Source organism: Phallusia mammillata, chromosome 2, assembly GCF_965637545.1.
Source record: "Phallusia mammillata chromosome 2, kaPhaMamm4.hap1.1, whole genome shotgun sequence".
Lineage (NCBI taxonomy): Eukaryota > Metazoa > Chordata > Ascidiacea > Phlebobranchia > Ascidiidae > Phallusia > Phallusia mammillata.
This window is the reverse complement of record NC_137253.1, coordinates 21,950,234-21,976,065: the sequence shown is the minus strand read 5'-3', so window position 1 is coordinate 21,976,065 and position 25,832 is coordinate 21,950,234. Positions and strand designations below refer to the sequence as shown.

Genomic DNA, 25,832 nt, shown 5'->3' with positions numbered 1-25,832 from the left:
GTTGTGATTTCCACACCGCTAAACAGGACATACTTCTTTAAAAATACTCTTAGACATATTAAGATTTACATAGACAACAACAAAATTCTTCAAAATTATTGGTCTCTTCTATTCTGCGTAATTTACGCATTTACATCAAACATATTTCTCACACAATCGACATTACTTCACCAGGGCTGCCACTGCCACTTTTGTTTGAATGAAATAATCTAGTTTGACCCCCAAAATATCTAAAATCATGATCATCTAGATTGAAAAACGAAACATCAAAAAATATATATCTACACATAAAATTATCCACTTTAATGTAATATATATATTACTCAAACAACAACACATATGAAGGTTTTTAATATAAATTGCTCTATATTAGATGTTAAAAAAGCTTAGTTTCCTGTACTTCTTCAGTTTTTTCCCTGTATTTTTTCTGTTACAGTTATAACTGCAACGTTTGTAGGCTTGTACAGTTCCTATAGCCTTTACAAACGTTAAAAAAGGTATCTAAATTTTATAGCCATCATCTAGATCCCCAATTTTACATCTAGGATTAACCAAATTATCCAAATCTACCTATAAAATATCTAGAATGGCAGCGTCTTCACCCATGCGCCGGCAAACACATTGTCACGTGGTCATGGGTATTCTCATCAGCACAACGCATTTTTCCGAATGCGCAACTGTTTATCGGCATTATTAAGATCTATAAATCACTATAAACGTTGCATTTTTTGTAACTATTCATATATCAAAACCTTACACGTTCAAGAAATAACTTACATTTTCAAATAGACGAGTGTAACAGCGCGAATCGGTGTAACGTTTTTTGGCGCGAAAGTTGTCGACTTTGTGAAGTAACTATTGGTTTTTCATGGATTGCAATCAAATCAAACTGGTTGGTTGATGTGAGTCGTGCGACTTTGTGTTGATTAAATGTGCAGAGACGCTGCAGAACGGGTTAAATTATGAAATGAAACGTGTCAGGTGACAAGTGAAACTTGGTGAATGTCATCTAGCGTGTGCTTTCGGGTCTGGTATACTTTCATGACTTCTTTCACCTACCTACCTTACATCCAAAATGGTAAGTTTATACTTACTTTCATTACAGTTTAACTGGCACTTTTAACCACTGTATCGTGGCACTTTAGAGGCCATGGTTTTGGTACCCAAAACAGTATTGGTAGCCTGTGACTGGTGTTTTGGTGGCGAGTAGGCTACACCAATCCAAAACTGAATTTTTCTTGTTTTGTTGCTATATTTCCACTAACCTGGAGTTTACTTTGCCTACTTGTTAGTCCAACTATGGTGCCGTGAGGAAATGCCTATTGTGTCACGGAATAGTTTTGCAACGTACAATTATCTCCTGTTTTAGAGCTTGACAAGAAAAATAAGTGTATAATCTACATAATAGCGGTGGAACTCTGTTGTGTTTTCAATCACGTTTGCGCCTTGCTTCTTTACAGAGTCCAAATAAGCACAGTTTGCTTGTTGTAACTTAGGTTGTATTCATTCGAAATCACTATAATAGAATAGAAACGTAGTAAGTGAACAGCCTTTTATAGGCTCACGAAGTAATTGCAAACGCACCAATCACATTCCTGCAGTAGGCACAAATCAAGCGCGTACACACACACAACGCATAGCAATTAAACTAACACAAGAATGCCTCGAGCCGCGTGCTCGGGAATAGCGCGGTTGCGTTCCACAACACCTCTCCTTTTAAATTATTGTTCACCCTGAACACCGTAGCCGAACCTCCTCGGCTGTAGACGTTGTCTCTTCGAGCGACGGGGATTGTCGGGACCAAACCTCGGGGAATCGGGAGTAGTAGATGAGGATGATGCTGGTATATCAGTGGACGGGACCAGCGGAATATGCTCTGACGGAAATAAGAGTTCAGGCTCACCCGGGTCATCGTCTTCATTAGGGTATCTGAGGCGAAGTTGGTCAAGGTGACGTCTCCAGATTGGAGGAAATACACGTTAAATGTTCTACTCCCACAGCATTTAACAATAGTGGAAGGAACCCATCTTTTCGAACCAACGTGTCTAGATCCAAAATATTGCGCGTAACATGGATCACCATTTCGGAAACTAATACGCACTGGTTTATTGTTCTTCGACACGGCATTTTGTTGCTGGCGTTGCAAGACATGTGAAGGTGATGGTACCATCGTGTCAATGAGCGATCGAATTTGTCGAGCGTTGAGCAGCTCGTTCGGGGAGAAACCGCTAGAATTTGGGGTTCTTCGGTACTGAAGAAGAAACTCCTGTAAAGCTTCTTTCGGGGGTTTCTCTGACTTCTTCATTGCCTTCTTGAACGTTTGAACTAGCCGTTCGGCGGAGCCATATGTGGACGGGTGATAAGGCGCACCCGTTAGATTAACAATACCCCTCTGCCGGCAGAAATCCTGGAACTCGGCCGAAACGAAAGCCTGCGCGTTATCCGAGACAATAGTGTGTGGATAACCAAAATGTGCGAAGTCTTCTTCGAGCAAGTTCATAGTCGCCTTGGACGTCATCAATGAAGTAGCATGAATGCACGGGTACTTAGAATAGGCGTCGATCATGAGCAACCAATTGCTTCCCACGAAGTTTACGGCATGGTCGATGTGAACACGACTCCATGGTTTTTCAGGAATCATCCATGGATGGACATATAGAACATTTTCGGCAAAGAACCAGAATGTCGTCATCAAGGTTCGGACAGTACACTGCAGACCTAGCCAACTGCTTCATCCTTTGAATGCCAAAGTGACCTTGGTATAGCAGTTGTAGCACATGTTATCGTAGCTTTTGCGGAATAACCAATCGAGTTCCATAAAACACCGTGAGAAACTGTCAATAAATCAGCAGACCTGCGAAATTTTGCAGCTGGATCATTCGAGGAAAGAGTTGTTGGCCAACCGTGTTGGAAAAAACGCATGACTCGGGAAAGAACATCAGCTTTTCCGGATTCCTTCTTCATGGTGTTGGGGTATGTGTGCTGGATTTGACGACTTAGCGTAGTGATGGTGCAAACAGTGTCGACATCATCTGTAGTTTCCTCTTTGTCAAAAAAGGGATCTTCCCCTTCTGGTAAACGGCTGAGTGCATCGGCGTTCTGGTGACTGGCGGTCTTCCTGTACTCGATTTTGTATTTAAACTGACCAAGGAAAAGCGCCCATCGTGCTAACCGATTTGCCGCAAGTGGAGGAGTTGGCTTGGTAGGACCAGAAAGTGCCAACAATGGCTTGTGGTCGGTGACAAGAATGAATTCACGACCAAAAAGATACTGGTAAAACTTCTTCAGTGCAAAGATAATTGAAAGAGCCTCTTTTTGGATTTGGCTGTAGTTGCGCTGACTGGATGAGAGTAACTTTGAGACATTGACAATTGGCCTCTCGCTTCCGTCCGAATAGCGATGAAAAAGTACGGCACCAATGCCAACATTGGACGCATCACAAGATATCCCAATAGGAAGAGAGGGATCAAAGTAAGTTAAGACATTGTCAGTAGCCAGTCATGTCTTCAATTGACGGAAAGCTTTTGATTCTTCGTTATTCCAATTCCAAAGAACTTTGTCTCGAGTCAGACGATACAGAGGTTCAGCAATGGAAGAAAAACTTGATGGCAAAAATTTGCTATAAAATTGAACCGACCCAAGGAACGAACGTAACGTCGATACGTCTTTCGGTGCAGGCATATTGAGCACAGCATCGAGTTTAGAAGCTTTCCTGATGCCTTCTTTATAAAGTATATGATCCAAGTATTCAACTGTGGGTTGTACAAACTTGCATTTCTCGAAACGACAGCGAAGCTCCTTCTCACTTAAACGTTGAAGCAATCGACGAAGATTGTTCAAGTGATCTTTTGCCGATGAACCGATGACAAGTAAATCATCGAGATATACACTCCTGGGAGATCTTGCGTCAGTTCGTCCATAATCTGTTGAAAGTATCCCGGAGCCGAGGTGATGTCAAACGGTAATGCATTTTGCAGCAAGACACCTCGGTGAGTGCTCAAAGCCAACCTTTTCAGGCTTTCGGGACCGAAACGTATTTGGTTGTACGCATCTGCAAGATCGATTTTCGTGAAACCAAATCCTACTCGAAGCTTCTGCATCAAAGTATCTGAAAGGGGTAGTGGATGTCGATGGAGTGCCAATTGGGGATTTACCGTGGCTGAGAAATCCCCGCAAAGTCTTAGTCGTGGCCTGTTGTGAGTTGACAACGGTGCTTTTCGAACGGGAACCACCGGTGTACCCCAGTCATTGAACTTCACTGGAGTCCTCGGGCAATTCCTGCATCATATTCACGGGCAACATCTTCTTGTAGCGCAAATGGCAAAGAACGGTGCTTAAAGAAAACCGGTTTAGCCTCCGCTTGAAACTTCACTTCAAGCTCTAAACCTTTCAAGCAACCAAGTTCAGGTTTGAAAATGTCTTTAAACTCGTTGCAAAGACCTCGGCAAGCATCTTGTAAAGGCAGATAGCGTTGGTCGCCCGACGTAACAACGGAATTCACACAATCTTCGGAAGATGAATGATGCAGTATGTCGTCAACCGAAATCTCCAAAGTACAAATGGCATTGCGACCAAGCAAATTTAAGCGGAACTTTCGTGACAAAGAAATCTTGATCAAAGACTCGACCACCATACGTAGTTGGCGTCGTAAACATACCCAACAAAGGCACTGGGTGCTCTGTCGCAGAATTAAAACGTCGATCAGGAGCCCGAAGCTTAGGCGACCCGATTCTCTTCCAATTGTGGACAGACAAGAAATTTCCACTGGTTGCTGTATCCAGCTCAAACTCGCAAAATTTGCAAAAAGTGACACCACAACCTCCAACTTGTGTAGTGGGAAATGAGTGGAAATTGACTTCAGAAAATGAACATTCGTCATCGAATTGACCACATCGGACTTCTTCTTACGGCAAAGCATCTTCAGTATGACCTATGCGATTGCAATATCGACACGTAGCATTCTTGTGACGGCAAACCGGCGCAAAATGACCAGTTTTGCCACAGCGATAACATTGGACAGCTTCTTTGGGCTTCTCATTCGGTGCGGATTTTGTAGACTGCTTCTTGGATCCTTTCGCAAATAATAAAACGCTTGGGATCAAATTGATCTTTCATGAAGCCTTCAATCTCCTTCATTGTTAGATCGTTGACGTCTTTCGCTGGCGAACTTTGTCCTGCTAAATTGGACAGCAGCTTGTAGGTTGTAGTGGTTTGGTTCGTCAATACCACTTGGTCAACCCTCTTCGGATATTGCATGAGCCTTCACAAATGTTGAGAAGCGAAATCAGTAGTCGTCCCACAATTCTGTCTGGAATCAAAGGGGTTAAAGCTAGGTGCAGCAACATAAGAATTGGCAACGGCGGGACCAGAAGACTTTTCCAACACAGACAGGATAAGATTCATTTGCTCTTCATGCTGTCGTTGTTGCTCTCCATGACGTCGTTGTTGCTCTTGCATCTGCTTTTGCATCGTCTCCAATAACTTCTCCATATTGACACAAACGTTGAGATTGAGACAAGTCGTTCAGTTCAGCGATCCCATCCTCGTCGCCAAAAACTCTGTTATGTTTTCAATCACGTTTGCGCCTTGCTTCTTTACAGAGTCCAAATAAGCACAGTTTGCTTGTTGTAACTTAGGTTGTATTCATTCGAAATTAGTATAATAGAATAGAAACGTAGTAAGTGAACAGCCTTTTATAGGCTCACGAAGTAATTGCAAACGTACACACACACAACGCATAGCAATTAAATTAACACAAGAATGCATCGAGCCGCATGCTCGGGAATAGCGCGGTTGCGTTCCACAACAAGCTCTATTCTGGTTTAATTTGTTCCCCCCAAAACAGTTTACAGTTAAAGCGAAATGAAAATATCTGGTAAAACTAGCGTTTAAGTGACAACAAAAGACTGCGTGATTCGTTGTGACTTGCATCTCACTTGAAATTTAAGTGCCTTATCGAACATTATCAACACGATATATAAGCTATTGCTGCCAGGCATAATATCAAGTTTGTGGAGCTCTTCTGGCAAATGTAATTTTCGGAAATAAAATTACATTTGCCAGAAGAGCTCTACAAACTTGATTATTATCAACACGATGTGTGCCGTTCCACAGTTTTGTGATTAATTGAGTGTAAGCAACGTCCAAACATGCATCCCGCTCTCATGGGCATTGATTCAATCGGACTTCGGCCATTCGGGTAAAAAGTATAACTGGGGCAAGTTTTTGATTGTTTTAAATTAGATCAAAACTATTTCAATAGTTGTTGCCAGCAGTGCGGTTTATGCTTAATTATTACTGATAGTTCCAAATAGAAATTGTAGAATGAACTACTTGTTTGAAAATATTTTGATACACTTGTAAAACTGTATTAAAATAATTTGTTTGGAGGTATTAACAATAAAGCAGTGGTGTTCCGCCGATGGATAGCCCTGATTTTACCATTTTTGCGTGTAGTGTAGTTTGTCTTCCATATACACTTTGCCTTTGAATGGTACACAAGTTTGGTTATCACTGAATAAAAGTCACTCCACTCCCTATATTCGAAGATTTGGTCTTACAGAAGGCCGGATTATCTGTTAGACACAGTAGCACGGTCTTAGAACACGATAATTTTGTGTTCTCATGATGATGGTGTCCCAGTATTTAAATGTACCAATGAGTCGGATTTTCACCGGGTAGTGCTTCGCCTTTATAAATAAAAAAATAAAAAAAACAAAAGTCGGTATTCAGACTACCCGGACCATATAGAGAGCACTGTTAAGCAAATCTGTTTAATGTTGCTAAACAAATGAAAGAAAAAGTGGTTCTACTTCTAGGGTTGAAAAAGTTTGAGAAACGCTGCCCAAACCGTGGCAGAAACATTTTACCTGAACAGTAATAAAATTAATTTATTAAAAAAAACGTATTTGTAAAAGGACGGTCCGATTGGTTCACAAATATTAAAAGGTCAGATTGATAAAAATTAGATGGGCCAAGTCGGGTCAGAACCCGAGTACTCCGTACCGAGCATCGCTGTTTTTGATGCTCGGCCGAGCAGTTGCACAAACTGACTCGAGCATTGCATTTGCATATCAACAAATTATTAGCTTTTCCAGCACTATTTATTACGTTTCGATGTCCCATTGGAGACACCTTCATTAGGGTAGGGTAAAACGTTCAGCGTGTTGTTGTGAGAATGTATGTTCCACGACTAACCTCGCTTGTGAAAGTCGGTATCTCTGGCTAACACCTTGGCAGCAGAAAAAATAATGGTGTGATTATGGACAGTAGCATGTTTTGCTCATGCCAATTTTTTGCATCTTTCTTGGCTACATCCCTTTCATGATCTTTTCGGCGCGTATTCAAATACCTCCCCGTTTCGTCGATGTAATGGCATTGCACATCAATGTAGTCTTTGGGATGCGACAGCATCTGACGTAGGATGTTGACTTTTTTAATTTTTTTTAGTTTGCAATTCCGTGGTGAATGGTGTAATCCCTCCTATTCATCATGGCATTGCAAACTAACAACCGGCTTCCCCTGCTGGATGTAGAAATTATAATAGCGACAGACGGAAAACTTTCCACGCGGGTGTCACAAACCAACGAGCACCAGGCGCTACTTGAATTTTACATCTCACCATTCTCTACACCAGGGGTCACCAAACTATTTTCACTGCGGGCCGGATAAGTTTAATAATGATTCGCCCTTGTCGCATAGTTTTTAGGCCTTAGCGCCGTCTTTCCAAACTTAGCCCGCGAGGCGATTTTTATAGTGCCGCCAAGACATGGTCTTTATATAATCTCATTTAAAATCTGGCAATGCGACTGGTAAATTGTATAGTTAGTCTCATCTTACGAGGAATGCTTGTATATTATGTCACAAGTAACGAAAGAAGGCAATTTATGCGCACGGAACGGAAACATTCGTAAGGAGCAGAATATTTTTTGAATGTTACCAAGTTATCAATACGATTTGACAAACCAAAAAATGTGGTCGCGGCCTGGATGAAATGACTTCGAGGGCCGGATTCGGCCCGCCGGCCGTAGGTGGGTGACCTCTGCTCTGCACCAAAAGAGAGCTGTGGTAAAAGCGCTAACAGATCAGGCCCGACGTTGGACCACAGAACCCGGAATGCTTCAAACGTAATTACGGAGGGTTAAGGAGGACCTGTGGTTAAATGGACCCAAACTGGATCCTCCGTGACCGGAAAACCACGGGTGCACAGAAAAAGATTCAGTTCAAATGCTCTACGTTATGTCGCATGGTCACTAAACGCAAGATTAGATAAACTGAAAATAAAACGTATTTCCGCCGGTTTAATTAGGACCATGTGTTTTTTTTCACTTCGTTTAAATCACTAATGTTTTTTATATCGTTTTTAGAGGGTAAAAAGCATGTTAGTGTACGAGTTTTCGTTGTTACGAGTTTGGCAGCCAATGTCGGTTTCGTATTGTTTAGTTATCACAAGATGCCGCTGAGGATCAAAATCAGCGAAAATTTCCACTTGACTTTTCTTTTCGTGTCTGTATGTGAGTCCACTTGACTTTTCTTTTTCGTATCTGTATGTGGCGCCTTGGACCATTCGGCCAAGTGCATTCCGCTCCTTGGGTTCGAACGGCGTAAAAAACTTTGTTTTTTCTCGACCCAAAAATTCAAATAAAATGCACATATGGCGCAAATAAGTATCTTATAAATAATGTACACGAAAGCAGCAAAAGGATATGACACAAAACCTCGGGGTAAAAAGTCTGAGCGATGTGTTAATTTTTATACGGCTCCAACCAATCTATACCTACTTAATCCAAGATGTGTTTTTTTTCAGTGTTTAGTCATTTTTCAGTGTTTATAAGTTTAAGTCTCGTAATGTCACATTAATCACACCGAATGTGTGTTATTTTATTTCTAGTGAGAACTTTAACCATAATATTTTGCGACAAGATACAATAATGAGGCTTTAACAAATTCAGACAACAATGATAAATCATATTGCTAATCGCTTCTCGTTTTAGATTTGGTGGTCTATTGATCAAGATTGGTGACAAGCAATTACTGCGAAAACTAACCTGACAGGTATGTTAAGTACTGGAATGGAGTATTAGTAATTACCTTGTGACACGGCTATTACTAACCGAGTAGAACCTAACATAAGTGGAACCACGATAGATGAAATCTTTACGTCATTTGTAACTTGAGAAAGGAAACGCAGCTTAGCAAGGTTGTTGGCACTAATGGTGTTACGTTCAGCTAAAAGCTTTACGGTCTGTGCTCAATCGATACTTACGCATTGCGTGAAACGTCACGGCAACCTGAGGCGTGCGTCAACAGCGAGATGCACGGAAAAAGGCCAACGGTCACCCCGGGTTGAATTAAAGAAGGCTGCGCTGGTCGCAATATTGCGTGGTATAAATGATTTATGCTCCGAGTTTTTCTTGAATATGTAAATGCCAGATTATTGCGGCGTATAGGAGCAGCTTCGGGATCCTTCGTTGATTTATTTATTTACGGCGATGAGCGCGCCCGCATATCTTATCATTGGCCCGTAGCGCCCGAGCCGAACCAGAAGAGCCTATATAAAGGCGCGCAGCAAGTAGTTGAGCCATCCTAATTCAGCCTGAGCAGCAGACGCATCATATAGCTGATCTCAAAAAAGTTGCAATACGCACTACAAAAGGTTCACAAAATGGAAATAATCATGAAGAAGCAGAACTCGTCAGTCAGTGGCAAAGTCATTGGAGCAAAGACCATGTTGAGTCTATTCATCTACCTCAGTATCGTGATGTTCTTCAGCCAATGCACCATAGCAACGGCCGAAGAGCGAGCAGCGAGTGGAAGCGAACTTGCTGGATTTGCATCCAAGTTGATTGAGGTCAACAAGCGCAGTACCTCAACTTTTCTTGAAGTGCAAGACGTCCCAGTTGTGAAGACATCCATCCTGAAAAGACTCGTGCGCTCCGCTGGACGAAAAGGAGTTGCACATTCTGCTTGCGCATCATGCAATATCAGCCATGGTATTATGAAAGTTTCGAGGCAGGGATGTTTTCCTTCGAAGATCCGGGTCAAATTGTGCGCCGGAGCATGTGAGACTTGGGAGGTGTGTGCAAAATTCTAAATTGTTCAACATTAAAAAAATTGTGTAAATTGTGCTTTTATGAAAATACTCTTCTCTTCTGTCTTCATTCAATTAACGGATTTTGTTTCCTTTCAGATTCCCGACGTATCTCCACGCCACAGTGAGTACAATCACACTGTCTGCAGCCCGCTTAAGGCAGTCACCCGAAAACTACGATTCAAAGGTTGTGCGCCCAATGTGAATCCCTACTACAACATCACCTATCCAGAATCCTGCACATGCGCACCTTGTTCGTCAAGCCGCATGGCCTGCCGGAATCTGCAGTGAGGAATGCCACCACAGTTACATCTGCTTCGTGGTCTGAGACCTCAAATCGCGAGGCCGCTTGAACTCGCGGCACCGAGCGCTGGCACGCACGCAAGCCTTGCGAGGGCGGCCCTATCCCACTGTTTCACTGACATTTGCACATTCCCGCTGGAAGCGTCAAACCGAACTCTGTGTTGTTCCGAAGTGTCTCGCCACTCGCCCTGAGCGAGACGATAAGCCCGTCAAATGACGTCGGACTGTCACTCCCAATCTATGCAAGCAGCCTCAGGGTTCGCAATCCTCGGAAATCATAGGAACTATAACTGCATGAAGGCGAAAATACGTCCAAGGCGCAAGTCTCATGCTAATAAAGGAGTTTACTTACGTTTTGCGTCAGAATGATTTTGATAAATCACCCCAACGTCAACCACGACATTTTATCCCAATTTAGAATATTATTGAAGTTTTAAACCCTTGTGATTTGCACCACTCTTCAAATGTATACATTTTGCTGTGATTTTGTTTTTGTGCTTTGTTTTAATAAAAACTAAAAATCCTGACGTATACTGGTGGACTTTAAGCGATTGAACGAAAGGAGAGAATGGAAGTTTTTTTTGTAGAAAAATTGGGAAATTTAGCGATGAGAAATCGGTACAAGGAATGAAATGTTATGTATTTTTTGTGACTCAATCGGATAGTGATTCACCATAGGGACTTCACGAAAACCAGCTTGTTTAAACACAGTCTATACATCTTTCTTAGAACAAACGTCTCGGCAGTGAACCCAAAAGTATTTGGAAAGCAAGATTGTTTTCTCCCTACGTTTACAAAGTTTACACAAATACCTCTTTAACACCATTAGTAAACTGACTCACTTGGAAAAGGTACGCAAAGCGTCTACCATGTATGGCTTCTTCCGTCCCACAATCGAATTACTTTGGTGTTTCGGAAGTAAGGAAGGAAATGGTTTATTGGATTGTGTTTTGGTAAATGTTAAGTGACAAAAGTAAAAAGGTACTGACTGCTTGGTTGCTTTTGTGTGAACATTAATGAGTAAGAGTTTAGCGTTTTAGAAAAAAAGATCTTTTCAGGCACATAGATGGAAAAAATATGCAATACCGTTGCGAACGGATATATTTGCTTAATTTCGTTTTTCGAAATTTTGAACTGTTGCATGAATGTTGCTACATTCGACGTTTTTTTCTCCAATTATTTTTCTGTCACATAACTTTGTACCGATAAATTCGATTCGATTTAGGAGAATTTGTAACCTGGTGATATTCCACAAAGTAGTAAATACGTTGGTGCACAAGTATCAAAGAACAGCGAGCACGCACGTTTTATTGTCCGGTATGTAGTAAAATAAAACACGAAATATTTCCTTATTAAGGCGAGCTTTTTTGTAACGAAGTGTTTGGTACCATTTAAATGGAAATAAAAACTGGCATCATTGGCAGTTTTCAATTTCCACATCAGCTTATTGGTAAATTCCCAAAGGTCAAATTAAGCTACACCTGAAGTTCTTGTATTTGCGGAATACCTGCGCTGGCTTTGCAGACCGCCGAACATCTAACATTCTTCGTGTATCGACCTTTACACCGAGCGCATGTTTTTTCATAAATATTGACACGGCGGGTGAGATGTACTGCGTGTGAATGACCTCGTCTTTACCTGCTATGCAATATCTTGTAACTTGCCTAGAATTTTTTTAATCAAATGCAATTGCTCAGAGGACAACCATACACTGTTTATGTAGCCCTAATGGTCGGCAACAACGCCCTTCGCGGTGTTTTTGTTATCATAACATGTTCTGACCGGTTTTCACGATTTCCTGGACTGCGACACAACCTCGTTGTTTTCTTGACAACGAAACCAGCGCGATATTGTAAACTTTTCTGCGGTTGAAAATTAGCTCAAGATTGCAAGTCCGCTAACCGATAACGACCCCGCACCTTGTTGAAACGACCGCAAATCGATTGTTGCCTTTCGCTCTTCGTCCTATATTCGGCGAAGACTTACCCAACATTGGCTAAAAATAGAAACTCACCGGCTGTCAAACGATGACGGCACGTCTATCAAACACGTTGCCCATCACGTTTTCACCTATGATGATTGATAAGCATTCGAAACGGTTAATTAGGCATAAACAGACGCATTTGTACCCCGCCAATTACGACAAACCGCGACATGTTTGTGGTCAAATATGGGTTAAAACGAGAGCCCGGGCTGAACATATCTTTACCTAATGTTTGCCTGCTTTAAATATTGGAATTTTTGCGCAGTGTTGAACTGAAATAGAAATTCGAACCCAAATAGTCGTTACAAAGCGCACCAAGCACCAAAATGGCATGGAAGCGATAAAATCAAATGGTGGTTTAACAATTAGCTACACTTTGTACCAGTTGCCTACGACAATTGACTTTAAGCGGTGGCACATCGTAAACGCCACTAATTTCCGGCCTGGTCCGTCGTATCCGATCTTCACACTGCAGATCGTTGTTGATCACTAACGCAGACACACAAGGTCCAATATGTCAGTGTTTAGACTGGAACCTATCGGGAAATTTGCGGCAACCTGTACTATGTAATCGCCTGTCCACATCTTATACGATGCCGTGTCTTTAATCTAACTCTCCGGTGCACTGATGCCTCTTTGTGCTCGTATCAGATTAAAAATCAAGTACGACATGATGGTGTTTTATTACAGAGCGAATTTTGCAAGCGCCGCCATGGCAGTATAGACATAACGTCGAATGTCACACGAAAAATAAACACACAAATATTCATGGCAGAAAGGAATCATGCAAAACGCTCTGGACTTAATAAAAAGCAACGTGGCCGACTCAACTAAAATAAACTTGTGCATGTGGCTTGTGCGATAAGATTTATTCCAATGTTGTATTTGTTTCCCTGTTGTGCTGACAGGGGTAGTGTTTATTTACATGCGATCCATGCAGACTATATTGGAATAACAGTAGCCTGCGATAAGGGGTTGGGTTACCGCCACACAAAAGGAATAGGTAAGGTACCGTTGCAAGTCTATACATGTAACTTTACAAACACTTTACAATTTCATAAATAACAGTTTCACATGCTGAAAATAATAAGAAAAAGGTATCTCAAAAAATAATGCAGGATTTTAACTCGGAAGAAAAAGCAAGCAAAGAGCACCGCGTTGCTGCTTTAGTACACGCTGTGAAATGTGATTTGTGGGCCGCGTCTAAAACCACCACGGCATTTAGAGTGGACACGGTTGTTAATCAACCTCACAAAGTCCGCATCTGCATTCGGTGGCTGTAAAGATTTTCTTCGTCACATTCTCCCCGCCGCATCTGATGGCAAACGTTAACTGCAAGTAGAAAGACAAATGATTTGTGATAATTGTGTGAGAAATAGGCAGCTGATTACTATTTGAACAAACGCATTAAGGTAATGGATTTGATTTTCTCATTTCCGGGCGTTAAAATGAAATATTTGGTCAAGAAGTACGTCATGGAAGCGATGGTTAAAATGGCCAATAATTAAGAGGCCCAAGTGAAACCCTGTTTACAATCGAATGAGATCAAAATCGGTCCTAATGCAGCATCTAAAGGCCATTGATGGAACGTGGATAAATGCCAGCCGGTAATTACAGGATTTCGATTGCTGGCAGATATATTGCCTCACGTGAGATGGTGCGATTTTCCTCTGCATTAGGTGTATTTTGTTTATTTGCTCGTCGCATCCCTGGCACGTGCGATCTGCCAGAGGACCGTAAATGACAGTACACGGGCATGCCGCGTCATTGCGTCGAGCTACGTATTGCTGATGTGCAAAATGCAAATTGCTCTATTAAATGTCAGGTTGTTGTGTTGGATAAAGGTGTGGCTGAATTGGCCAATCGACAGCGAATGACTCCAGAAACTAAATATTTGTAATATTCACAAGAAAATAGTTTTGGGGTTTATGAGATGCCACTTTAATTCATCAAGCCATTGGATCAGTTTTTGTTCGCATTGCCTTTCGACGGTTTATCTAGATACTTAAGGGCCAAAAGATTTGCTCTTTACATTCAAAACATCATATTGCTGGTTTTCATATTTAAATTTGTCATACCAATACACGAAATGTTGATGTACAACAAATTGCCTAGCATTTAAATAGCTATTTTAGAGTTTTGTTCAGAATTTAAAATTTCGATGTTTTGAATTAATATGTTTTATGGAAAATAATGTGTGTCAATCTCAAAACCTAGTTGTGTTTAGATAGTAACTTCTTTTTAACTGCCAATTTCATTAGAAAGAACGATGCAAACAACCATAACAAGTGGGAACGTGATTTCTGATTAAGGTGTACACGTACCAAATACCAAATCTATTGCGTTATTTGGGTACATAAGAAGTTGTAGTTTGTGTGTGGCATTGTGGTGTCTTCATGCGTTCTGTAGACTATGCGTTCCAAGAAACAGCCAATCGGACAACTTCTTACGCGACCTAATAGTAAACATTATAATACTAGAACGTACAGGGTGGTATGTGAAAGCAGGCGCAAATTTTAGTAAATTTTGCTGTGTTGAAATAATTTTGGCAACACTATTTGATTGACAACAGCACGAGATAAGTCCGGATGCAACGAAACAGTGCAAGTTTGCAACATACCGTGTTTATTGATAAACAAACATATGAAGGTGCCCAATATAAACACTAACGGTTTAGCAAAATATGTTCAAATAGTCACAGGGTAAAGTAAGTTTTTGTTTCTTTAAAAAAAATTCTGCTGGAATTTAGCAAACCTTAAAATTAACATATTTCGTGTTTTTCACTTTTTTTGGCTCGGCGCAAGGTAAAAATGTTTAACTAATTACGTTTGTAATTAGTTCCAATTGTGTTGTATTGTGAAACGATGACTTAGCGACCGCGCAGTGACAAACGGCGCTCTAGTTGGTTGACGGGACAAACATTTTGCAACAACTTCGTGCGTCGCTTTCGCACAGGCGCGGTTTAACACTTGCGACCTGCAAACAAAATGATTTCTTCGCATTCAAGCTTATAGGTTCAACTTAAACTGTCTTGAAACTCGTCCCATAGTGTATGTTTTACGACAAACAGATTGTGCGAAGTACCACCACCGTTTTGCCCGACATTCACCACTGGTGACGTGTAGGCTGTGTTGCAGGGTCACTGTAGAATAGGTTTAACGATCCGCGATGCCTTATCACTTATGCAACACGGTGGTCGGTATCTTTTGCGACATGTCGGATAACACGAAACAGTGGAATTTAATTTTTTCCCTATAAGCGCCTAAAATAACATGAGATATCAGTGACAAAATTACCCCACAGGGCACATGTGCAAAAATCACATAAGCGCTTCTTTGTTTGGTACAATAACGCGTTATCATCTATCCACAGTCTTATGCAACGTAATCGCTTGTGACGGTTTCACACATTCGAAACGCCTCCGCCCACTGTGTACTATAAACAAGTGGATAAACCGGCCATTTCTTGATACGTTTGCATCAGTGTGCCAAATATTTGTCGCAGATGGCGTTCCAGGTCTGTTGTGACCAAACAAGGCAGTCCACGAGGGCGATAAATATTTACCGCTTGAACTATTGCAACACACCGTAGTTCATTGCCAGTACAAGGGTTCAGAACTGAAACCCGATCCACTAACGCAACCATTGCGATGTGTAAAACGGACCCGCATGCCACATCAACTCAAGGAGTTATTTCTGGTGTCCGGCGCGCAAAACAAACATCCTGTTATGTAGACGCGCTTTTTTGGGAGTGCTTATTGGTTCGTATCAAAAACTCGTCAAAAACCGACGCTCGTACGTCGTCGGACGTGTTTTTCACGAACGGATAAGATAAGAGCGACCAACTTGAACTCGTGTGTCACTTTGCTTTCTTTGACTGATCATGTCAAAGTACTGGTGCGGACGACATTGTTTGACTAGCATAAACACCCTAAGCTGAACTGATCCGGGAAGTATATGACCTTTTTCCCATAGCTTACTTACAAGCAAAGTTTCAAAGCCTGGAGTAACCACGCACCATGGATCGTACTGATATGTTTACGCTTGCTTAAAACCACGACCTTGATGTTTTGTTTTCTCCGGCGTGCAATTGGTCACGCCACTCTACGCATTAAAATCGCATTCTTCTCCGGGGTCGTGCAGTAATTGCTGATCCCTAATACCTTAGCTGCGGCACCCCGAGCCCTAATGTGTTCATTTTATCGGATCCAGCTTAACGCGCAAGCCAGTCGCCCGAACTTTTGAACGTCATACGCCGAGATATGATCGCGTAGTCTGACGGACCATCAACACTTCAATTGCGGGCTTTAGCGCGTGTGGCGGCAGTTTTACCTTCTCGTCGAGCAGCAAGGGACGACCCTAATAGCTCGATCGGCGGGAACGATATTAAGTAAAATTGCGGCCTGTCACACGAGAGTGACGCCTTCGCGTGCGTTAAGCCGTTCATCACGGGCAACTGCGATAAGACACTGATTCACACGTCCGCGCTACGGGATCAGTGATTGAAGTCCCGAAGAGCAACATATTTATGTGTCACGACCATGGTTGTTCGACATCAACATAAACGCTAAATGTCGGAAACACGCTGCCACGCACTTCCACCAAATCGGACAATCTTAAAACTAAAGCATCCGCCTGTAATAAGCCACAGGAAATTTGACTTTACTCAGCCCATATAGTTATCAATTTCCGTTTTAAATTATCCAGTTTGCAGACGATGGCTCCATCGATGTGACGTAACATCAGATCTTTGCTTTGTGTGGGATCGAAAACGATCCGATAAAGGTCCTGCGTGAATTAGTGGACTTTCCTAGCACCGCAAAGGCCATTTTCATGGAGTTTTCCGCATGTGAATTGCGATATGATTGCGGCCTTTCCATTTAGGGTGCCCTGTAAGGAGTTATCCCCGATGCATCAGTGTGATAATAGACGCCACTAGCCTTGCAATTAAATTAATGCCTTTTGAAGATCTCTGTCTAAAAGCCGTCTAGTCTCAGTAGTCTGATCTAAGTACTGTTGCATCCAAATACACTTTGCTGTTAACAGTAACTGAATTAAATACAAAATCATTGTTATAAAACATTTGCATGAAAACATTTTAAAATATTTAACCGGAAAATATATTTTGGCGTCTACAAATTGGCGTGCCTCTCGCTAAAATTTATGGTAGTCACACCCATGGTGGTATGTTTGCATCATCCATACTTTAAGGTCGTAGCGTGCATTGCAATAGAATTATTATTTAATTGCGTATACATAAAAATACCCACAACCCACGTACATTGACCCACAATTACCGTAACCTGGCGCCTCGTCAAAATTCGTATAGTCTACATAGGAGAAGTCTGTGTTTTCCAATCAAGAGACGGTGGCGAAATGACGTACGTTATATGCGATGCTGTTTATACAGCTAACACATGTCGACGCAAGGCGGCGAATTAGCCAACGTACAGCAAGTTAAAGATGTACCCTGGTGAGCTAATATTTTTTGCTTCATGGTGTTCAAAATGTTAAACTTGCTGCTGGGTATGTTTAGACATAGAAGGGCATTACGGTTTGCAAGCAAATTCTGAAAACTTCGCTTTCCGAGAAACAGACTTCGCGGAATATATCGCGGGCTTTGTGGTGGTTGCCAAAGCGTTTTAATTTGCTCCGTTATATCGGGCGTGTCGTATACAAAGGCGAATGTTGTAAGAGTTTGTCGTTGTTTACCCTTAAGTAGTTTTTTATTTTCATTTGCTAGTTAGACCAAATTTGGAAAACTAACTGTGGTTTCCTGAACACCTGGAGAAACTTACTAATCTCGAAGTACCGGTTAAAGCGAAAATCACAGTTAACATGCATTTCTCATTATTCACAACTGAGTGTGTGGCCTTGTACGGTCTAATGACTTATGTATCACTAGAAAAGTTGAAAAACGCCGCCCTCTTCGGAAAATCTGGAAGACACACGCACTTGCAACACTATTTGATTGTTGGTTGGTCCAACCGCCAAAAGATGCATAAAATGCAGAATAATTTTTACATCACCGCGGGTTTATAATTAAGTTTGTAGTTGTTGCCATACATACGTATATTTCAGGACATGACATTTAAAGATATGATTCAGATGATGTTTTTTTGATGTCGGTGATTAAACAAGTTTCACTGGATCGCGTGCTACAGGAAAAAAATTCTGTTTTTTTTTAATCTGTTTAATGTACGGTGGTTTCGGGAAGCCCTTCGCTTCACTCGCGCGAGATATTGATCATAGTTTCAGTCCAAATTCGCCTGGGCGAATCTACGATAAAAGATGTAGTTCAAGTGCGATTAACCCACTTGGTCCCAAATACGGAAAGTGTCGCCGCATTTTCTCCACGATTTCTTAGAGTCTATGAAATCTTATGACGTTTTAGTATCGTGCGTAGCACCCTAGTATCGTATCGATATCTCGAGGACATAGTTTATCCGACAAGGCACGAACATGACAAGTTGCATGACCACGATCACCTGACATATATGGAAATACGGTTGCCTGGGAACATGCACGTATTCATAACACCTGATGTTGTTTTTTTGCTGCTGAAATTCATAAACAAGTTAATTTGCAAGGCGTTTTCCAATGAGAATTGAACATCGGTAACATGGCCATGTTACGTAAAATGCGCAGGTTGTCTCATTTCAGTAATATTTGACTCAGGACAAGCCACAAATAGCGTTTTGATTTTTCGGCCTTACCACATTGAACAGACGTTACGGTTTATGTTGGCTATTTTCGTGGGATCAAGCAGTGACAGAGGTGTTAAGGAACGCGCCACATTTTCAGTTCTGTTTGGTGACTAGTACGGAAAGCGATGATTACGCCGCATGTGTCATATGTCACCCCGTGGAATTCTAGATGATACCCTTGTGATTTGTGACGTTTCAGTAATTTTCGCCAACCGGTACACGCTCCGTATGCGATCGCGGCGCAAATGGAAATTTCGAGAACAACCGTGAAATTGCGGATCAGCTGCTCGTGCTGGAAAGTTTCAGAAGCACTAAGATTCTGTCAATTTAAGATCACTGAGTGCCAAATAAACGTCTGAAAATAATTACAAAGAGGGCGTCAGACCCCGTTACATCGTTTTACGATCAACATTTGTGTGCCAGATTGACAGTTTTCCGAGAAGTTGGAAGATCACCTTGTATCTCGACAGGGGCTGGGCTTCCATGGGCCACGAAATCTTATAACTATGTCAAACGTGACGTAGGATCTGCCAGTAAACTAATGGGTTTGTTTGTTGATTATCAAAAATTCAATCTTTCGTTTTTAAGTTCCTTACTTGGCGATTGCTCTATGTGCGTGTGTGGTAGTTATTATTCAGTTTGTGAGAAATGCCAATTTGAGGAAAGGGTGTGCAACATTCGTAAAAAACACTACGTTGTTGATGCATAATTTCTGGGTAACGACCCATCTATTCATGTAGACATGAAATCTGGGTCAATAAGTCACACGCCCAACATCAGATTTTTAAGATAATCATAGTAAGACAAGGACCTCCCAGATTGTTTCGAAAATTTATTTCATCTATTTCCAAAGCAGATGCGGATTGTCCATAATGTATAGCCGAAACGGTCAAACTTTGTCGTAATCCGTGTAGTAACGCTTAAACACAGGGATAAAGTGGTTTATTAACAGCACGCCGTTGTATTATTGACATCACATACAGCGAGATTATTGTAAAAAAAAACTTGGCTTCATATACATCACCACCAAGAATTGACAAGATTTACTGACATCAACAAAAATAAAAAATTATACAGAAGGTCAAAATTAATTTGGGGAAAATAGTTGATGGTGTGGCGTATACGGTAGTTGACGCAATCCATAGTAGATTTTGTCATACTTCGCGATGTGACACCGGTTAAAGTGTTCACGCCCCCTCTTAACACTTTAACACAAGTTCGTTTCATGCAGAGGTGATTGCCAATATCCTAATCTCAAGCGCGTCGGTTGAAATGTTAAGCATTAATGATGAACGAGTTCAAACCACAGAATGACTCATTCCCGGTATGTAGGTGTGACTACCTCATGAATCCGCTACTTTACGGCATCAGAACCATTTCTATTTATGGACGACCAGAAGGCAAAAGTTGAAAGGTTCATGTAAAATTGATCCAAAAACACACGGTGGTCGCCATTTTGTTTATGTTTTATCGGCGTCTCCTAAACAGCTGATACTGGTTTTATGAACAGTGGGCAGTGAATGTATTATTGAAACAGAAAAACTGTTTTGAAAACTGGTAAGCAAAGTGGGAAAAGCCAAAATATGTCGCAGATATTAAGTCCTCAGAAAATTTTACGTTAAGTGTTGCAAACAGCTACATGTCTCCTTGTCACGCAATTTCGTTGCTGATGACCCAAGGTCTGCAATCAAAATATCCTGACAAATGTGTGCGGTCAGCGGGCACCTGTCATCTGCGAGATTATCGTTTACGGTTAGGTTGAACGAGCCAATTAAGCATAATATTAGGAGGGCGATACGCGGACGATTTTCGCTTTCCAGTAACTGCCACTGAACGGCATTCTGTGGTTTTCCGCCGCATTTCAACCGAAGTGAACCCGGAGGTGTGATATATTTGCGCCTGTCAGTTTTTTTCCCACTGCGCAATAAACAACCATCTAATAATTTTGTGCGGTCATTCAGTGATTTCTTGTGGAAAGTTCCCAGATAGGTGGTCACTTGCTGCACATTACCTTATCAACTCTTCAGATCGAGCCGGATTTCTATGCGAAGGTTACCTTATGTGCGTCACTCGAAAACAAAACAACCCTTAAAAATTTATGTCAAACTAGAGAGCAGTACGAACAAAAGAGGTCGTTAAATAAAAACCTCGGAGTTTCGACGCTTTGACAATATCTTGTCATGGTAGTGACAACCGTGAAACGGCAGGCTTTAGTCATATTGGAACGGTGGTCACGTCGTCGCCTGCAAATGGCCTTTGAGATAAACAGGGCTCATCTGTCGAAGCGTGCGTCGTCCCAATGCGCACTCGCCGCTGAGTGGCAGGCGAGATCAAGCGATAGTGACGTCACAAGGTATACACGAGGGGGGACTGATTGTTAAGGGAACGAATCAGTAATAATATTTGTGTAACTTGTCGCGTGGAGACCGGCCTTGGAATTAGCATTTTCGCTGGCCATTGGCGCTATCATGTAATTGGTAAAATGGTGTTGGGCCACACCACAACAATGCACCACGGCGATCGGCGCGGCCTTTGGAAAAACAACGTTTACCCGATTATATTAGCCCTTGCACGCACCGCCGACCTACAATCACTCGCTGCTGCATCTGTCAATCACGGCGTCGCCAAAAGGAATTGACACATGACACAGCACATTCGAAAATCATTTTCCTTTATCGTGTCAGGATCTTGCACCTGATCGTCCAGCGTCGCCTGGTAAGCAGGGCGATGGTTGTCGATTGCATGAAGCTAGATGCCTATCATGTGTTTAGCGCGCAAGCCACTTTGCTACTATGATGCACATTGAACCTGCTCGATTCGCGGGATTTGTTTACGAAACAGAGGCGCGGGCTAACCGGCTCTCACGCGAGTGTGGCGTATGTTGACAATAGTCCCGCGCAGGCAGATGCGCCGTCAAAGCGGTGCGACTTCCCGCAAGTCAGCGGTTGTTGGTAACCGCGATATTCGCCTGCGGAGTTTCTGACACCGGCGATTAGCGAATCGCTGGAATGTAAAGGCCATCTCCAGATTAGATTGTGACGTCAAAAACGCGTCATGTCGCGACTTGTGACAAAACAGGATGCCTGGTCGTGTACGAAAATTTTTGTGAGAAATCGGTGATCATCTACATCGCCTTTGGTCAAAACAGTTCAAACTAGCTGATTTGATCTAAGTCTATCGCATTAACGAGCCTACGACACACCATGTGCGCTCGTGACAATGATTTTGCCACGACGAAAACAACAAGGCCATTTCCAGATTGTAAGAGCCTTGTGCCGTTGCCTCAGTGCACGACTGTAGGAATTCGGACGAATCAGGCGGGTAGTGCGCAAATGAATTGTAAGCATTGTCGTTCGGCGGAAGGAGAATGTTGCGTTAATGAATTAGTTTTGTTTGTTTTGATACTTGCTTCTGATTAGAAAGCTGAATAGAGGTCATTGAGCCCGTAAACAAGTGACAGCATAGCGAGTGCTTATAACAAACATCTTCTTCGACAGGGATGCGTGACAAGGCCCTAAAGATCAGGCATTGATTTGCTTTTGGCGTAAACAACGACACTAAACCGATAAAAATAGATAAAAAGCCAACCTTTCTGCCTCGCACGCATGTCCTTGCCTGACAGGCGTTTTCGCTTCGAGGCAGCACATATTGACACATGGGCGCGCTGTGTAATGCATTGCTGCAAGATTATCAAGCGTTTTTTTGACATGTCCCATCACAAGGGTTGCTGATATTCATCGCTCATTGTGCCTTTTCGCACGAAATCGTACTGATATCGTTGCACATGCGCAGAAAAGTGGCAAAATGATCAACAACGGGGAGAACAGAAACCGCAAATCTCAGGGCAAAGGTTGTGATTTCAGAATCTGTTGGGTGCAAGTCAATCTTTTTCATCGATTTTTGCAATCTATGCTGCAAGTATTAGTTCCCTCGCACTCGTCTGCAACGGGACACCTTAATTAATCACCGCGGTTCGGGGAGGATTTTTGCCAGCGCCGCTATTGAATTTAATTGCAGCTTTTCGCATTAAAATATCAAGCGCAAACCCGTTATCGGCGCTCGCATCTCAGTTGCAAATATACACAGCAACGCCCCGCGCCCGACAGGTATCGAAAACCTGAAGCGTTGTTGCAAGTAATTACAATGAAATTCCTTCGATACGCGCTTGCAGATTGTCTCCCACGATGAAGGGTCGCCATACCCCTGATTCCCCGATTTCTCGACACGTCGTCAATCTTGCACCGATGCATAATTTATCAAAGTCCCAAATTTTGCCTTTATTATACGCCTATACACAGCCTTTCTCTATTGCTCGATGCGCGGTCTGCACCTTCAACATAACGACCCCAAACGCTATTTACTGCCAAAGCTAATTCACGTTGGTTATCTTGCGCTTTGTCTTACGGGTTAAAGCAACACGGACAGAGGACGGAGATTTTACTCAACAAACAATTACAAAACTATGACGCGTAACGTGTTTATGCAAGATTTAATCGCCTTCCAACAAACAGTTATGCAAACACTAACGACCCATCCCAACACGAGTTTCTCCAATCTCGAAGTCCAAATTCCGAGCAAATGAAAAAACGGTTTTCGGACAATAGCTGGTTCTGGGTCCACAATTTATGCAAAACACCAAGCCCTCTTTGCGTGCCACCGACCAAGTTCTCTGAGTTGATTGACATGGAGGAGCGGTTTGTTTGATATCATTGGGGTTTGTTAGTATGTGTGATATTTGGTGAACCCATTTAGTTAGCTTTTCTTTAATTTGAAGTCCATTTTGGTCCCAATGCGCAAATTACAAGTTATGTTACGTATCATAATTACATTGTTATTCGTGCATACAGATATATCAATAGAACGTACCAGTATGTTTTTATTTTAGTGCGTGTAACAATTTTCTCCATTTTCTTTTATATTGCTTATTTTTGACAGTTAGTTTTTGCGTGCGTGTGGATGTACAAAAAAAATGTAACAGTCAATTAAGTAAAAAAGTTTTTTTTGTTTTGTATGTGTGCTAATTACACCTGGATTAAATGTGAAGGTATCGCATTTAGATTTGTACTTTTGTTCTCATGCAGGCTAATGTTCCACTAATAACCAGATATTTTTTTTTCGTTTAGTGCAGCTTGTAACCTTTTAACAAAATTACATGTGGCTACAACGTTTATCAAACTTGTTTACATCTTAGAAAAGATACTGAACTTAAATTAAGATTTGTTTATGCGAGGACAGATCAGCTCATTTTTAGCAAGGTCACTATATTGGTAATGTCAAGATTAATTAAAAAAATTGTTTATTTTTTCAAAAAACCTAACGGTAAATGAACGACGTTTCTCTATATCACATCGACAAACTCTTTTTCATTTATGTTGTGTAAAATTTAAACTTTTTCACCTATACAACCGTACTATATGTTATAGACAAATGCGTATTCCTATTTAACGAAATGAAATAAGCCTACTAATACAAATACAACAAATAATCTTAACCCGACAAGTCACAAAATGGCGTAAGACTAAAATTGAATTGATTGGATTTTTTACCTCCATCATGGAATGAATAACGCAGCAAGATGATTTTGATATGATATTGTGTTTTCCCTTCGACCTGGCTATGGTTTGGAGGTCGGACGAATAACTGGTGGATTGGCAACAACCTTTGCAAGCATTGATATCAATTGAAACTGAATTGCATCCGTCGATTTCGATTATTCTTCTGAAACCTGTGAAAAAGTCACAATGTAACATCATGTCTGTAGTCTGTAGATGTTCATAACTCGGTCATGGTTTCACTTCTTGGAGTAATGTTACGGTAAAAAAATATTCGCTCTAATATACAAAAAGGTTGTTCCTAAATTTACTTGATATGTTGTAAATCTTCTTCAACTATTATTGCATTGATGCCAATAAAAAATTACTACCGCAAATTTTAACTTGTGCTTGGTGTCTGTATTGAGTTTTAATACTTTAGGGTTTCCCACAGGGAAAGAATATTTAACAGAAGTGCGCAGTGTATTATTTGACTATTGTTTCCGTTTATAGGTGAATTTGTGTGATGTTAACTAAACATACCCTTACCTATTAAACCACATCCGACTGCGGAAGAAACCGCACAGAGAAAGACACAAAATAATGACAATTTCATGTTGAACTTTTCCGATTTGATTGTAAATCAGCAACAAAAAGGCAAACTAACTCTAAACAACTAAATTATCTCCTACGAGACACAAATATAGCATCAGGACCCTATTTACAATTTAATTTATGGAGGGTAAAAAAAGATTCTTATGTGAAGCGACCATTGTTTACAAATCCAATAAAAAATCTTAATCCTGCGGTTTGTAATCTGCGGGAACATAAACCCTACCATTATGTGGCCGGCTTTATTAAATTGTCTGTTTAACCGGTGCGGTTTCGTCAAGACAGTTTATCATCATTACATCAAGAAACAATGGTGGCTAAGTTTTTGCGACTTTGGACTATTGTCCTTGCGTCTTGTTTAGTAGGTGACATTGTACCGCTCTGATTAGATTCCACATCACTAAGACTCTAAGTGGTTATAAATAACATTCGGTTGCGACATTACACCTAGCCCTTTTACATGCCACTTTTCTTCCGCTACACTTAGCTTTTACAAAGGACATAAATCTATTAGTCCTGTGCCAGCCTCTGCAAGCACTTCACTTGGTTCTAGCTGTAGGCTATCCTGAAGATGTTAACGTACAGCACAAAGGAAAGAAACATAAA

The 25,832-nt window shown here is 41.5% G+C and overlaps 2 protein-coding genes across 2 annotated transcripts; one reads left to right on the top strand and one right to left on the bottom strand.

The window, feature by feature from the left end:
* Window positions 1-888: 888 nt before the first annotated feature.
* Window positions 889-10,920, top strand: LOC145214475 (uncharacterized). The gene is made up of 3 exons (XM_080083008.1): window positions 889-1,078; window positions 8,994-10,075; window positions 10,190-10,920. The coding sequence occupies exons 2-3, from the start codon at window positions 9,665-9,667 to the stop codon at window positions 10,379-10,381; spliced, it is 603 nt and encodes a 200-aa protein (XP_079939134.1). The 5' UTR covers window positions 889-1,078; window positions 8,994-9,664; the 3' UTR covers window positions 10,382-10,920.
* A 2,127-nt stretch (window positions 10,921-13,047) lies between these two features.
* On the bottom strand, window positions 13,048-25,297 carry LOC145215160 (glycoprotein hormone alpha-2-like). The gene is made up of 3 exons (XM_080083818.1): window positions 25,164-25,297; window positions 24,630-24,808; window positions 13,048-13,709 (listed from the first exon to the last, which is right to left on the bottom strand). Exons 1-3 carry the CDS (start codon window positions 25,228-25,230, stop codon window positions 13,617-13,619), a joined length of 339 nt encoding a protein of 112 aa, XP_079939944.1. The 5' UTR covers window positions 25,231-25,297; the 3' UTR covers window positions 13,048-13,616.
* Window positions 25,298-25,832: the final 535 nt, after the last annotated feature.